General features: G+C 48.5%; 1 protein-coding gene across 5 annotated transcripts in view; it reads left to right on the plus strand.

Moving 5' to 3' along the window:
- Window positions 1-4,292: 4,292 nt before the first annotated feature.
- TOR3A (torsin family 3 member A) overlaps window positions 4,293-15,220 on the plus strand; it is a 35,335-nt gene continuing 24,407 nt past the window's right edge. The window contains exons 1-6 of one of the 5 annotated variants that reach the window (XM_043521581.1): window positions 4,293-4,622; window positions 5,523-5,636; window positions 6,805-7,070; window positions 7,634-7,809; window positions 9,999-10,123; window positions 10,710-11,450. In XM_043521581.1, the coding sequence (XP_043377516.1) occupies window positions 4,388-4,622; window positions 5,523-5,636; window positions 6,805-7,070; window positions 7,634-7,809; window positions 9,999-10,123; window positions 10,710-10,969 (1,176 nt within the window). In that variant the 5' untranslated portion in view covers window positions 4,293-4,387 and the 3' untranslated portion in view covers window positions 10,970-11,450. The other 4 variants (XM_027823582.3, XM_043521582.1, XM_043521583.1 and 1 more) reach the window with 4 other exon arrangements.

Consider the following 15,220-nt stretch of genomic DNA (forward strand, 5'->3'; position numbering starts at 1 on the left):
CCTGTGATGCCACATCCATGTCAGCATGCAAACAAGGACGCTTGCTTTCGATAAACTAAAATGCACCAACACAAACTCAGACTCTGCTGCCGATTTTCACAACTTTGAACTTTACACCCACTTCTTTCTGCTCCTTTGCATCGTGTAACAACAGTATCCGTTTATATCCATCTCCACTGTTTTAGGTGCCTGTTTCTCTCCCCCCTCACCCCCCCCCCCCCCCCCCGGGAAAGAAAGGACCCTTGCTGCTTTTCACCAGTTCAGCAACTCACAGAAATTACAAGAGCTGTTAGGGATTTTTCTAATTAAAACCTTACATTGAAATATAACCTTTCCTTTAAACTTCTTTTGTAAAAACTTTTCTCAAATTTTTCCATTTTTCAATATTTGGCAAAGCTTAAATCAAAAAAGTTTTTAGGCTGTTTTGAAAACTGCTTCTTCAGTTTTTTTGTTGTGTTGCTGCTGTGTAGCTGTATCCATCTGGCTGTTGATAAATTAAGTGTATGCAGTGGTGGTGTGGCCATATTGGTCCCAGGCTATTAGACAGACAAGGTGGGTGAGGGAATATCTTTTATTGGACCAACTTTTGTTGGTGAGAGAGAGACCAGCTTTTCAGCTTACAGACCTGAAGAAGACCATCTTGTATGTCTGATAAATTAAAGGAAATACAAGTTGTACCAAAGCCAGATATAGCCAGACTTTTTGGTGGTGCTGTTTTTTTTTTTCCTGATGGGGAGACATCTGTCTAGTAGGCTTGAACTGAGAGTTCAATTGTCAATCAGGTGCTTATCATCCTCAGGCCATGTCTATGCTACGGCACTACAGTAGCACAGCTACAGTGCTGCAGTTATGCTGCTGTGGCAACAAAGTGTAGACCCTTCCTACAGCAACAGAAAGGGGTTTTCCATCGATGTAGGTAATCCACTTCCCCAGATGGTGGGAGCTAGGTTTCTTCCATCAGACTAGCCACATCTACACTAGGGGTTAGGTTGGCTTAACTATAGGGGTCAAGGGTCTGAATTTTTCATAGCCATGTTGATCTAACTTTTTAAGTATAGACCAGGCCTCAGTTATTTGTCAGGACTACATGTGAATAACCATCTACAGATGAAAATCTCCAAATTGCTGACCAGTCCCGCCCCCCTCAATTGTTTAGGTTAGTGGCTCTCAACCTTTCCAGACTACTATACCCCTTTCAGGTGTCTCATATGTCTTGGGTAGCCCACATTTCACCCCATTTTAAAACTACTTACTTACAAAATCAGATGTAAAAATACAAAGTGTCACAGCCCACTATTACTGAACAATCGCTGACTTTCTCGTTTTTACCATATAATTATAAAATAAATAATTTGGAATATAAATACTGTACTTAGATTTCAGTGTATAGTATATAGAGCAATATAAACAAGTCTTTGTATGAAATTTTAATTTGTGTTGACTTCGCTAGTGCTTTTTATGTAGCCTCTTGCAAAACTAGGCAAATATTGAGATGAGTAGAGGTACCCTCTGGAAGATTTCTGTGTACCCCCAGGGGTATGTGTACCCCTGGTTGAGAACCCCTGGTTTAGACTCCTGCAGCCATCTATCCTTTAAACTCCCCCTGCCACTCCTCCCCCCCAAAAGAACTAGTGAAGATTACAGTGGATTATTGAAGTTCAGTCCAAGAAATGCAGAAAAAGCAATAATTCCTTATGTGTTCTTCTCAAGGGGTTGTCTATTCTTTTCCCACCAGTTTCATAGACTCCGCCCTTGAGAACGACCACTCTCCCCCCCCCCCCCCACCTCTTGTTGATTAAATGAAGTAAGATCACATCTAGGCCAAGTCCCTCTCTGTTCATTGTATTTTAGTGCTATTTTAACAGCATTGTTTTATTTTAAAAAAAAAAAAAAAGACAAACTTGGTTTAAGCCCTGCAAATAGAATTGACACTAAAATTGTACTTAAAACCACTGTAACTATAACTTTATTAAAGAGTAAAACACCCTTTGTTTATTAAAATACCAAAAATTATTAAAGTATTAAGCATTAAAAGTAGAAAGCCATTGGCACATGGAGGCTACTTGAGAAGCTATTAGCAGGTGATTAACATAGGGTACATGCAGTGAAACTGTAGCTCAGAACAGCCCTTCTGTTTATCTGGAACACCTGGTTATCTGACAGTTTTGGATGTCCCCCAGGCCAGATAAACCAGAGTGTACTGTCCAGTATTTAGCATATTGGTCCATCTCTTAGCCTGGTTAATAGGCACACAGTCAGCAGGTTGCTGGAAAGCACTCATTCTTCTGTTTTCCTTTTAGCTCCTGTGAAATGCAATCCCTCTGCAGCAGCCTGGATTCTGCTGTGATGCCCTGAGCTGGTGACCTATCAGATCTGCCCAGGTACCATGGAACCAGTGTATTGATGGTCAGTTAACCGTTTTATTTCTTTCCCCCAGAATTTGCATTTGCAGACTTTCTTTTTCTTTAGAATCTGAAAACTGTGTCCTGGGAATGTTTGTTATTTTTGGTGAGTTCCTTCCCTCTCATGCAGATGTTTCTCAATCTAAGGTTTTGTCTAGACACACAGTTACACTAGTTTAATTAAGGGTGTTTTTAAAACTGATGTAGTTGAGTTGAGGCAGACACTTAAATTAGTTTTAAAATGGCTTATATTGATTTAACTCAATTTGGTAAGGAACTGACTCCAATTAAGTTGATATAAACCAAGTTTAAAATGTGTCCACACAGGGTTTTTGAACTAGTGTAACCAAACCAACATGTTTTAAAACCTATTTTAGTTAAACTAGTTCAACTTTGTGTGTAGAAACGCCCTAAATCATAGGTAGGTTAGCTTTAAATCAGTGCTTATCATTTTAGGCAGAGGGTTAGAAGTGTTAAGGTTTCATAGATTTTTAAAGCCCAAAGGGACAATTTTATTTCTTTAGGCTGATCTCCTGTATAACAGGGGAAGTTTTTCTTTCCAACCCCCAGGACAATACCTGTAGATTGTCACCACAGTTCGTAATATTTGTATCAACCTCTAGATGGCCTTGTATTCAACTGGATGGCTTTTTCGCTTTGGAATTGATCTGGTGTATAACCATCTGAAATGAATGAATTGCCAAGCTTATTTAAAAACTGACTGTTGCACTTTTCCATGAGCAATTGGATATGCTTAAAATTCATTCCATCTCAGGCTTTAAGCTATGGAGGGGCAGGAGTGGATGATGGGAAGGACTGGAATATAACAAGTGAACTTGAACTTGTCCTCTCCTGGCCCTCACTAAATATAGGTGCTAGTCTCTCACTTCTCACTTGGCTAGCTGTGTCAGGCAGCATTTGGATTTATAAATGATTGGCTGCTATTCACCGACTCAGTCTCCAGGCTGCATTCCTAACTACGCCTTGCTTTTCTCCAATATTAAAGTCTTGCTTTATTTGCAATCCTAGAATCTCCTTTCTGTAAAAGCACAGGCCAGGCTAGCCTTCAGGGAGAGGGTTTACTTGATGGGGGCTCCTTCTACTTGGACCAGCTAAGATTGGGTGTGTTGTGTGGGCTGTCTATTATATTGTATACCACTGCTCTAGAATGTGTTGGGACAGATGCAGCTAGGAAAGAATAAAGGTAAGGGGCCTCCTCCTCCCAAAATTCATGTTCCCAGCTGCTGCCGGGATCTGGCCCTATAATTCTGTAAAGCAGCTGTTAAAGCCTCAGGATCTTATTGCAAACCACCAGAATGCCCAGAGGAGTAAGCGCTAAGACTGCAGAGCATCTCTTCTGGGCAGGGGCGCTACGGGCCGGGTAAATTGGACTCGTCTGTCTTAGAGCTAGTGTTGCCCTGGGAACCCCACTGTGGTGAAAGGGGGCAGCTTTTCACCCCACCCCGCAGGAAACCAATGCTAGCCCGAGCAGCAGGGAAGCACGACGGGGGATACCTCCCGCGGCCCGCACTGTCCCAGCTGGCTGGCCGTCTCTTGGGCTACCCAGCCGCCCTTCCCCTCCCGCGCGGAGAGGTGGAAGCCCGGCGGCGCTGCCCCGGGGTCTGCAGCAGGGGCCCGGGCCAGCGGGCTGTGAGTGCGGCTTGCACGGGGCTGCAGAGCAGGTGGCCGCGCGGTGCTTATGCGATCGCTCCTGTGCAATCGGCCGAGCCGCGCTGGCTGCGGACCGGCAGCGGCTGGAGGCCTGGCGGAAGCGCGTGGCGGCGGGTCCCCGCTGGGGCGCTCCCTGGGGCGGCCCGTGCAAGGCCCCCGAGCTCCCCTCGGCCGCGTGGGCGAGCTGGCCCCGCCCCGTCCCCGGCCCGTCCCCCGGCAGCTCGCATGGCCGGGGGCGGGAAGTGAGCTCAGCGTGGGCGCGCCCGGGCAGTGACCGGGGCTGGGGGAGTCCGGCTCGCCGCCTCCCTCCGGCCATGGCGCGCTGGGCTGGGCTCCCGCTGCTGCTCTGCTGCCTCGGGCCTCTGCTGTGCGGCGCTGCGGGGCGGAGCCGGGCGCCTCGGGAAGCGGAGCCGGGCGCCGCCGCGCCGGGGCTGCCGCCGGGCGGGGCCATGAGCGACCTCTCTGGGCAGTACTGGCGGTACCTGGCCTGCCGGCTGTGGCGGGAGGGCTGCGAGCAGCCGCAGGAAGAGGGCAGCCGGGAGTCGCAGGGTGAGGAGCTGCCTCGTCTCCCTGCCCTAGATCGGGCAGGCCGCGTGGGGCGTTCAGTGCACGGCCCCTCGCCCTGCCCCGGGCCGCACGGGGGTGGAGCTGCCTGCGGGGGGATCTTTGGGCTAGCGGGATGTCTCTGCCAATGCCGGGGGAGAGAAGGGGCTGCAGGGGAGCTACGTGCCCGGACCCTCCGCTGGCATCAGTCCCATCCCATCACACCCCCTTACAGCAGCTGAGGATCTGGGCCAGGGTCTTTTTATGTTCCTACAGTTAATAAGAGGTGCAGTGATCTGTTGTGCAAATGCCCGTGTCTCCAGGTAGCTGTGCATGTAAGATATATAGGGACAGGCTTCTTTTGTGTGTGTTTCCTGTTTAATTCCTTAGCTGTCAGTCACATGTGAGTTTTCATTGCTGTCTTCTGTACCCCTCAGCACAACCAGAGTGGGGACGCCCTGCAGTAAGCAGACACTGCTGAGCCAGGCTGCTAAGTTGGATTCATTTGTATGGGATCTTAGACGGTTGCATCCAAGCCAAGAGGCATCCCTTGGGGAGGGGTGGTGTCCCCTCTCCAGCAGGATTAACGATTTCCCTGCCTAAATCCCTAGCATAGGGGTGTGATGGGGGTGGCCATTTTGACCGAGTGTCCCTCCCAGATGTATGTGTGTGTGTGTGTGTGTGTGCGCGCGCACCATTTGAGTGACTGCCTGTCTACCTACATCAGTCCGCCCCCCCCCTCCCCCCCACTGTTGTGCTGTGGTTATGGACATTGTGCTGCTGCTAAGTTGATAGGAGCTCTAGCATGGGTCTGTGGGGAATTAAAGGCTGATAGGGCAAGGTTTATCCTCAGGAGGCAGACAGCCTGCCATACAATTTCCTTTCTCACTGCTGCCTCTTTCCTAGGTTGGAGCTTGCCTCTGGTGGGTCAGGATTATCTGGAGATCCTTTCTAGCTGGTACTGCAGCTTTGGAAAGTGCTGCGAGACAGGAGACTGCAGAATAGCCAACAACATCACAGGTAAAGACCTTGAGATAGAGGATGGTCCAGAGTTTAAGGTGCTAGTCTGGGACTTAGGAGAGCCAGGTTCAGTTCCCTGCTCTGCTACGACTCCCTGTGTAACCTTGGGCAAGTCTCTGTGCCTCAGTTTTCCATCTGTATAATGGGGATGTCAGTATCGCCTGGCCTTAAATACATTAAAGATTATGAGGTGCTCAGATGCAGTGGGAATGGAGGCCAGAGAAGTACCAAAGAGACAGAATGTGTGTGCATGTTTCCCTATCAGCTGGAGTGAAATCTCTAATTCCCAGTTCCTAGAACTAGGGGCAAACCTCTGTGAGGTTTTTTTAATTCTTAAATCAAATTTTTGGTCATAAAGAAGTTAAAGAGAAGTAGCAGTTCTTAGCCAGGTGCTGAATTTGCCTCAATGTTCCGTGAGTTTAGACAGTTCCATTTCAGACCATTTTCTATTCCATGACACACAGATCCTCCTTTACCCCATGACAAAATCTTAGCATCACTATGCAGAGTGCTTTCCAGAGCAGAGACCCTGCCTATTCCTGCCTGTAGTCTCCTGCACACCCAGAGCACGTGGAAGGGGGAAGAAGAACTTGCTCAGAGGGGGCTGCTAAGCCCCATCCCCTTCTCCCGGTCCTGACCTAGAGGGTAGATACTGAGCCCTGTATGCAGTCCATGTGAAAATGTCCTAAGGTGTGACTGGGTCTGGGACTTCGGTAATCAATGCAAACAGTCATTGATTGATACTTTGTCCTTCTCTAGGGGCTTCCATCTGGGGATCTTAGTTCCTTTTTGCAAATGTTAATGAACTAAATACCCTGTGAAATGGGTAAATATTATCCCCGTTTTCCAGAGGGGGGAAAAGAGAGGATAAGTGGCTTGCCTGGGTCCATGGCAAAGCTGTGAATAGAGCCCAAGAATCCTGATTTCCACTACTGTGATCAGATCACTCAAAATGCTGCTTTCCAATCTAGCTCTGCATCTGTAATACCACTGCACAGAGACCCCTTGAATAGGCATACCTTCCAGCAACGCAAGGCAGAATGCCTCATGCTCTGATGGGCTCAACTCAGAACAAAATTGCTGCCAAACGTCCTCCCTGCTTGTTCCTACCCATAAGTGATAGCAGGCAGGTTTGGGTGTAAGATCAGTGTTTCCTTTCATTCTGCAGGGTTAGAGTTGGACTTGAGCAGGAGGCTACATGGGCAGCACTTGGCAAAGGACGTCATTCTGAGAGCAATGCAAGGCTTTCTGGAGACCACACGGCCGGAGAAGGCTCTGGCTCTATCGTTCCATGGCTGGTCTGGCACTGGGAAAAACTTTGTGGCCCGGATGATCGCTGATCACTTGTACCGAGACGGGCTGAAAAGCGAGTGTGTTAAAGTCTTTATATCGCTCTTTCACTTCCCACATCCCAAATATGTGGACTTGTACAAGGTGCGAAAACTCCAGTGTTACCAGCCACAATGCTGCCGGTTGTAGTATGGGTAACTCAGTCCTAGCCTCTTCAATCCAGTCAAAGGGCCGTTTCTGAATATGTAGCTATCTCAGACCCCGCTTTTAATAGAGGATAGAGCAGGAGCACAGGCTGTTGGAGGAGCCCTGTAACAATGTACAAAGTATCAAGTACAAAGTTCCAACCCTTCCCAGCAGGGGCCACCGGCTGTGGGAGAGCCCAATGCCACTCCAATACTGGCCCCTCCCAGAAGGCCATTATGAAAACTGGTGTGTAATGATTAGTTGTTGGTGAGCTCTCAGCTGCTGGGGCCATTGCAGGGAATGGTGCAGGAGCACTTGTGGTAGAGGAGCTCCCAGCCTTTCCCAGTGGGAGTCATGATAGAGAATGGAGCAGTGGGTTGGGTGCTGGCTGTGAGGGAGCTCAGTCTTCCTTGATAGCTGTGTCTGTGTGAAGGATGCAGTAGTGCTATGGTGAACACCAGGTGATCTACACACAGGCTTCTCTACTTGCCAGTTCACACTCTCTTCCTACTGCCATGCAGGTTCAGCTGAAGAAGCAGATAAGCGAGACAGTGCAGCTCTGCAAGCAGTCATTGTTCATCTTCGATGAGACAGAGAAGCTTCACTCTGGCCTGCTGGATGCCATCAAACCCTATGTGGATCACTATGACAGCATCAATGAGGTGGATTACAGGAGATCCATTTTCCTCTTCCTCAGGTGACAACCAAGGACCTTAGGGAGAAGGGGCTGGCTTGCAGGGAAGGATCTGCTTTCTCCAAGGTTCTTGATGACCCATATTGAAGTTCCGTGATCTGGGAGATTTAGGTGTGGGACGGAGCTGCCCTTGGAAGGCACAGGAATTGAAGGGAAAGTAGTTCTCTGGATTCTCCTTGTGTGATGACCTCAAAGCCCCCTCACTACAGTTGCTCACCCATGACTTATGATGACTGAATGTAACTGTCTCTCCGGAGACCATCAGTGTAACTCCTTAGACGGCATGTGCTGCTGACTGTGAGGCTGAATGTCTACAACCCCCAGTAGTTGAACCCTGGATCCGGCACTGTATTAGTAGCACCGTGCCAGTGAGCTATATCTTAGGAATCAAACTGGTGCCCCACTCAGATGGTGTAGCCCAGAAATCTGGGCAAGCATTGCACAGTTAATAGAGAAGTGATGAGAGATGTTTACCTTCCACTTGAGCATCTGCTGCTGGCCACTGATGGAGGCTGGATATACTAAACTAGGCCATTAGTCTGCTGTGGTACGGCAGGTCCCATGACCTCTACTTGATTCTGATGTTTATAGGCCTGGGCTTTTCTCTCCACCTGATTCCAGCTGGGTTTATCTGCTCATGACCTGGCCTGGCATTTTCAGAACTCTCCCCCCTCCCCATGAGTAGGCCTCCGAACCCTTGATCAGTCTGTTTGCAGAGAGGAAACTGGAACTGAGCCCAAGGATGGAGGGGCTACCCTGCCCTTGTGGTCATGTACTGTTGGCCACTCTCCCTGCCACGCTGAGGGGAACCTTGAACAACATGTGATCCCAAGTGCTGTGGGAAGGGGGGCAGCAGGGCCCCTCTGTGACGCTGCCATCTGGAAAGGCAGGCTCTCCTCTGGGCTGTGCATGCAGAAACACTGGCTTTGCACGTCTGTCATTTAGAAACCAGACTGCTCTTGGAGATGTCATTGGAACCTTTGCCACACTGGGTCCTCCCCTTATGGGGATGGCTGTGTCTCTGTGAAGCCGAAGGGGTTTCTTTCCTGTTGACTCCAGTGGAAAGGTGGGAGCTGCAGCTTCCAGGACGGAGCTAACTAAAATTTGAAGGGGATCTGGGGTAGCAGGAGTAGGTTGTTCAGAACTAACAGCTGGGCAATGGGATGGGGGAGGAAGACTTTTAGTCTCATCCTTCCCCCCACTCCCATCCTGACTACGAGTTTGTCCCCTCCATCATCAGAGATGGCTCAAGAACCCCCTGGAGAAGGGAGCGGGGAGTTTCAGTGTGTCCACCAGTCCTACTCTTTTCTGTCTTCCTCCCCAATTCCTAACCCCTTTGTACAGGCTAAGTGCTTGGGAGGGGCCCAAGCAGCTTTTGTCCTGGGCTCTCTGCCAAGTGACCATCACACCCCTCCATCCCCCTCCCACACACACACCCACACACACACCTTAAGGTGGGGAGAGGGGGCTGACACCACTCTAGCTGGTGCAACTCCCTCACCAGGGCCGATGCTGTTTCCAGGCCATTCTGGCTGGGATAATTTTGTCTGAGGTTTGGAAGCTTCAGTGCCCGCCTCCCCCCTTTCAATGCACATGTGCGCTTAGAGAAACAAGCATTTTAAAAAGTGGCCCCAATGTGTGAGTTCCAGCTGCCCTTCCCCTTACAAAGCACTAGTCAGTCAGGCAAGGACCCCAGTGTGGGTTCTCTGCCACCTTCACGATCTTCCGGCTCCACTTTGTGTGGAAGAAGAAGTGCTGCCTGGACCATTGCTTCTAGTGGGACTCATGCCAGTTTCCCTGCCCTTTGCTAACTTGTCTGCAACTGCGGGCTTCTCTGCAGAAGGGGCTCAGAGATAAAGGGGCTGTAGTCAATATGTTCTGTACTCTTGGTTCAGTGTGTGTAATAGTCTGGGAGGGTGGGGCCTACCCCTAAGAATCAGGGCTGGGGAATGCAAGCAGCTGATCTGGTGAAAAAGTGTTCAGCTCTCTTTGCAGAGGGGAGAGAAAGCAAATCCCTCTTTAGGGCCAGTGGAAAGGCAGAGCTTTGGCGTGGGGCTACATGAATCCTTATGCTACCAACGTCCCCGAGGCCTGGACTTGAGTGCTGTTAGTGGTTTGTGATGTATGATTTTGTGAGGAATAAACATTAGGATTATTCCAGATAAAGCATTTAACTTTCATTTCCTTCCCAGTAACATTGGTGGGAACATCATCAACCAGGTGACCCTGGACTTCTGGCGAGCTGGACGGGCCAGGGAGGAGATCACCATGGAATACTTGGAGCAGCACCTGCGCATGGAGCTGCTTGAGTCCACAGGTAACTGAGCTAATCGATACAAGTCTACACTGGAGTTCTGCAGTCCGCTGCCCCTTCCCATGTCTTTCTGCTCCCTGCCAGCTCCACCCAGGGGACTCATTGTTTTGATTGGCTCTTTCATGTCCCTCAAAGATTACTGAACACCCACCCCCCAAAAATCTATCCTCACTACATCCCTGGGGAGGTAGGTCAGTGACTTGCTTCACAGTCACGGTGGCAAAGCTGGGGTTTGAACCTAGATATCTTGCGAGAGACCAGTGCCCTAGCCTCTATCTGAGCTACAGCCCCTATTATCACTTATATGGTACTTCTACTCCACTCCCTTTTAACCAGTGTCTCCGCAGCTCAGCCTTAGCCCATGCTATGCTGGCATATCCCAACAAGATGCCCGCAGGATCCTCTTCCCCTTTCACTCTCAAATCCCTGGTAAATAGTGCCCTGTTGGCTAGCTGGTCTTAAGAGTGGGTGTGCTGACCACTTCCCTAAAACATCATTGACTACTGTTGGTGGTATCACTAGATGGTTTCAGACATGTTCCCAGAGATAAAAGTATGTGTCATGTGTGCAATCTATAAATATCTGTCAGATTTCCTGAAAAACGGGATGAGATATGGGGCAGATGGAGCCTCACGATTGCGTGGGCACTTCATTACTCACGGTGACTATAGACACCCTACTCAGGACATGGTGCTGGAGATGGCTCTGCTCAGCACCCAGACCCCACTGCTCAGAGTGAAGAGAGGCCCTGTCTTGAGACCAGGACATGTGGGGGCAGTACCAGACCCCTCCAGCACTCCTTCTGGCAGACTTTTCCCTTTGGGTCTCTGTAGTGGCATGCAACTCTGACGTCATCATACAGCAACAGGACCAGGAGTGGCACATGGACTGTGGAGCCACATAGTTTCTCATGCAAAAGAGTGAATGTGGCTTCCTACCCGGGGAGTGTTTCATGATTTCTGTGTGTGTAATTGAAACCAAGAACCTCCCCAACCCACCCCCTTCCCCAAGCTGCTTCTGCATGTGCTAAGGTGCATCTCTTCCCCCCCACTTGCTGTTGCATGGTTGGGTGAGTAGTGTCTGAGACTCCCTTTTTCAGGACCGAAGGACCTTTTGTTTAGAAAGAGACGCCTTAACTCCAGGGCAGAAGAACCAGACAAATGATTAGCCAAGGCCCCTTCTCAGACAATATTTTCAGTGTTGAACCGGCTTCTCCAGGCAAACTGCACTGTTCTTTTAACATTTGTGCTGGCTGAGATTGATGGAGATCTAGGAGCATGGAAGACACACATGGTTCTGTTAGAAGCTATGCGTTGAGTGCCCGTGTTGCTCTGGTTTTCATTGCAGATGGTGGCTTTGCCCACAGCCACCTCCTTGAAGAGAACCTCATTGACTTCTTTGTGCCATTCCTGCCCCTGGAGAATCACCATGTGAAGCTGTGTGTTCGGGATGCTTTTCTGGCCCGCAGCCTTCCATACACTGAGGAGGTGCTGGACGAGGTGGTCAGGATGATGGTATTTCTCCCCAAAGAGGAGAAGCTTTTCTCTGCACAAGGTTGTAAATCCGTGTCTCACCGCATCAACTATTTCCTACCCTGAATGTGAGGGGGAACTGTACCAGTGACCAGCATGGCTGCTTGCTGCACGGAGAGACCTGCTCCCATCACATGAGCAGTTTGAAAATTTACCCACTTGCACAGTGATGGGAACTTTTGAAGTCCCTCAAAACTTGAGAGAGGCCTCCAAGGGTTGCTCTTGTTGTCATACTTGTATGGCACCTGTGTAGCCTTGAGCTGGTAGAAGGCTGGGCTGGCTGTACCTTTCTTGCCCACTCAAAGGCCCATCTCTTAGCAGTTAGCTTAGAGCACAAGAAATGATTAGCTGTTGGTAAATGAAGAATTCTGGCTGGCAAATAGTGGTCTACTTCACACAAGCAGAGTTGGTCTGGGACCTTGGTTTATTGTGGTGTGGGGGGTCTTGGGATTGCTTAGTACCTTCAGTTGGAAAGTCTGAAGAGGTCACAGAAGTCACTTCCTTGCTTCCTCTCCTCTGGGCCTCTGCCCCATGCATCATTTCCAGCACCTGCAAAGTTAAATCAGTGCACTAGCTGTTAGTAAGACAGTGGTGGAGAAAAACCTAAACTTGGCTATGGAGCAGGGTGAGAATGTGTGTCCCAGGAACCTTCTTACCAAGCCATCTGTGGTTAACCAGCTATCGGAGAGGATGCCCAGGAGCCTGCACAGATGATGATACACACAGCTTGAATGGAGACTAGGACTAAGATTCACATCTACAGCCTCCACCTGCTGTGGGCATTCCAGATGTATAACCCTGACCTTGCTCTTTGGTGACATTCTCTCATTTGGAGTCTTGTATGGAAAAATGGTTCTTGACAATTTGTTTAATATAAAGATTAAAAAACCTTTTTTTTATGTCTAAAGTGAACATCTCTTCAGAACATGCCAATCCTCCCCCTGTCCCCTACTAGACAGCAAGGTACCAGTGTGTCTGTAATTCTAAGGCTGAGGGAGAGTCTATGAATATGTCTCCAGTACAGCCCAGAAATTCTGTCATGGATAGCATTTGGTGATAGGAGCCAGCATCTCCCCCTCACTGAGGCAGCTCTTGCTGTGCACACTCCTCATGCCCAGCTTCCTCAGCATTCATTTTAGGGAGCTCCCAATTGCAGCCTCTTGACTGCACTGATAAATCAAGAGGACCAGAGAACAGGGTGGCAGACTGTCCTTGTCTTCAGCAGAGGTTGGAGAGTACTGGCTGTGAAGAAGAACTCTGCCATTTGATTACTGTTACACATTCTGGCTTTTGGCCAGAGATAGTATTACTACAAGAGGGACTGTTTGCTGTCAGGGTACCTGCCAAATGATTTAAAAAAAAAATAAAGTCAGCCCTAAAATGTCAATATCAATCACTTACTCTATGGGCTGTAGGTCAAAAAAGTGAAGAGGAAGTGGAACAGCACACCCTGAGGACAGTTGCCTGGACATTGTACATGTGGCTCTTTGATCTATTTAAACCAGGGATGTCAAACTCAAATTACCAGGAGGGCCACATCACTGACACCGTGCTGCCCCCACTTCACCCTTCCCCAAATCCCTGCCACGGCTCCCTCCTGGGAAGCTGGAAGTGCCATGCTTTAAACTGTACCAATAGTTAGTCAGCCTATGCACTCATTTTGGAAAAAGTCTGTAAAAGTTTGTGTAATTGCCATTGAAGTGGATTTTCAGCTAGTATTCCTACCTGGCACACTGGCTTCTAGTTACTGGTAAGTGACCATGCATGGCTATGAAGCTAAATGGGCCACGTGGTTCCTTACTGTTTTTCTTTTGGGTGAGTAATATATATATTTATTGAGCCTGTTGGAGCAGAAAGGGAAAATATGGTGAAAGTTGGTCTGCTCAGGTTGTTACTGTGTCAAAACAGTATAGCGCTCTCTCTCATCCTTCCCAGCTACACCTCACCAATACACTTTTGTAATTAACTATAAACTAAGGCTTTAGAAGTTAAGTTTCAATCCTGCCCCTCTTTGGCCTGTGAAATAGAAGGGTCAATGCTGCTAATCATCCTCCAGTGTCTTAGTGGTCAGGTATCAGAGGAAGAGTTAGTCACAGCAGTTTTTTCTTCTGTAAAATGGGTACAAGAGTACTTGCACAAACTCTACTTGACCACATACATCTCCCTACTTGATTTCACTTCAGCGTACCTAAGACTTCAAGAATTACCACCCAAAAGAATAACCCCATAAAAGCATCAAATCATTAGTTGGTCATGAATTAAGACCAAAAGAAAGCCAGCTCCTCTTCATCAAAGCTTCCTGTTTTTCTCATCTAGGTTAAATTCACATGAAAGGGGAAAACATAAGTGGTTTAGATTCAGCTGTAGTATGGCAAAAGCTGAGATGCTCCCTCTTGCTAAAAGCAGATGGGGGGGAGGGAAGGTTTTAGTAACTAGTACCGGAGAGCACTTCAGTTACAGAAAAGTTGGAAAAAACGGTGACACAAATCCTTGCACTCAGATTGGCTGAAAGGAATTTGCATATTGTAGAGAAATAAGCACATGTGATTATGCAACTCACTCACTTCCAGGTACTGTGGTGGTTTGTGCCTAATTACACAGCAACCCTGCAGTCTGGCTGGAACAATCCCATTTCAGTGGGATTAATAAAATATTGGGGTTCTTTGCAGACCTGCTCAGTTAAATGTTTCTATTTTTTACATGTTTGCAGAGATTTTAGCTTATCATAGAATCATAGAATATCAGGGTTGGAAGGGACCCTAGAAGGTCATCTAGTCCAACCCCCTGCTCAAAGCAGGACCAATTCCCAGTTAAATCATCCCAGCCAGGGCTTTGTCAAGCCTGACCTTAAAAACCTCTAAGGAAGGAGATTCTACCACCTCCCTAGGTAACGCATTCCAGTGTTTCACCACCCTCTTAGTGAAAAAGTTTTTCCTAATATCCAATCTAAACCTCCCCCATTGCAACTTGAGACCATTACTCCTCGTTCTGTCATCTGCTACCATTGAGAACAGTCTAGAGCCATCCTCTTTGGAACCCCCTTTCAGGTAGTTGAAAGCAGCTATCAAATCCCCCCTCATTCTTCTCTTCTGCAGACTAAACAATCCCAGCTCCCTCAGCCTCTCCTCATAAGTCATGTGCTCTAGACCCCTAATCATTTTTGTTGCCCTTCGCTGGACTCTCTCCAATTTATCCACATCCTTCTTGTAGTGTGGGGCCCAAAACTGGACACAGTACTCCAGATGAGGCCTCACCAGTGTCGAATAGAGGGGAACGATCACGTCCCTCGATCTGCTCGCTATGCCCCTACTTATACATCCCAAAATGCCATTGGCCTTCTTGGCAACAAGGGCACACTGCTGACTCATATCCAGCTTCTCGTCCACTGTCACCCCTAGGTCCTTTTCCGCAGAACTGCTGCCTAGCCATTCGGTCCCTAGTCTGTAGCGGTGCATTGGATTCTTCCATCCTAAGTGCAGGACCCTGCACTTATCCTTATTGAACCTCATCAGATTTCTTTTGGCCCAATCCTCCAATTTGTCTAGGTCCTTCTGTATCCTATCCCTCC

Source organism: Chelonia mydas, chromosome 8, assembly GCF_015237465.2.
Source record: "Chelonia mydas isolate rCheMyd1 chromosome 8, rCheMyd1.pri.v2, whole genome shotgun sequence".
Classification (NCBI taxonomy): Eukaryota; Metazoa; Chordata; order Testudines; family Cheloniidae; genus Chelonia; species Chelonia mydas.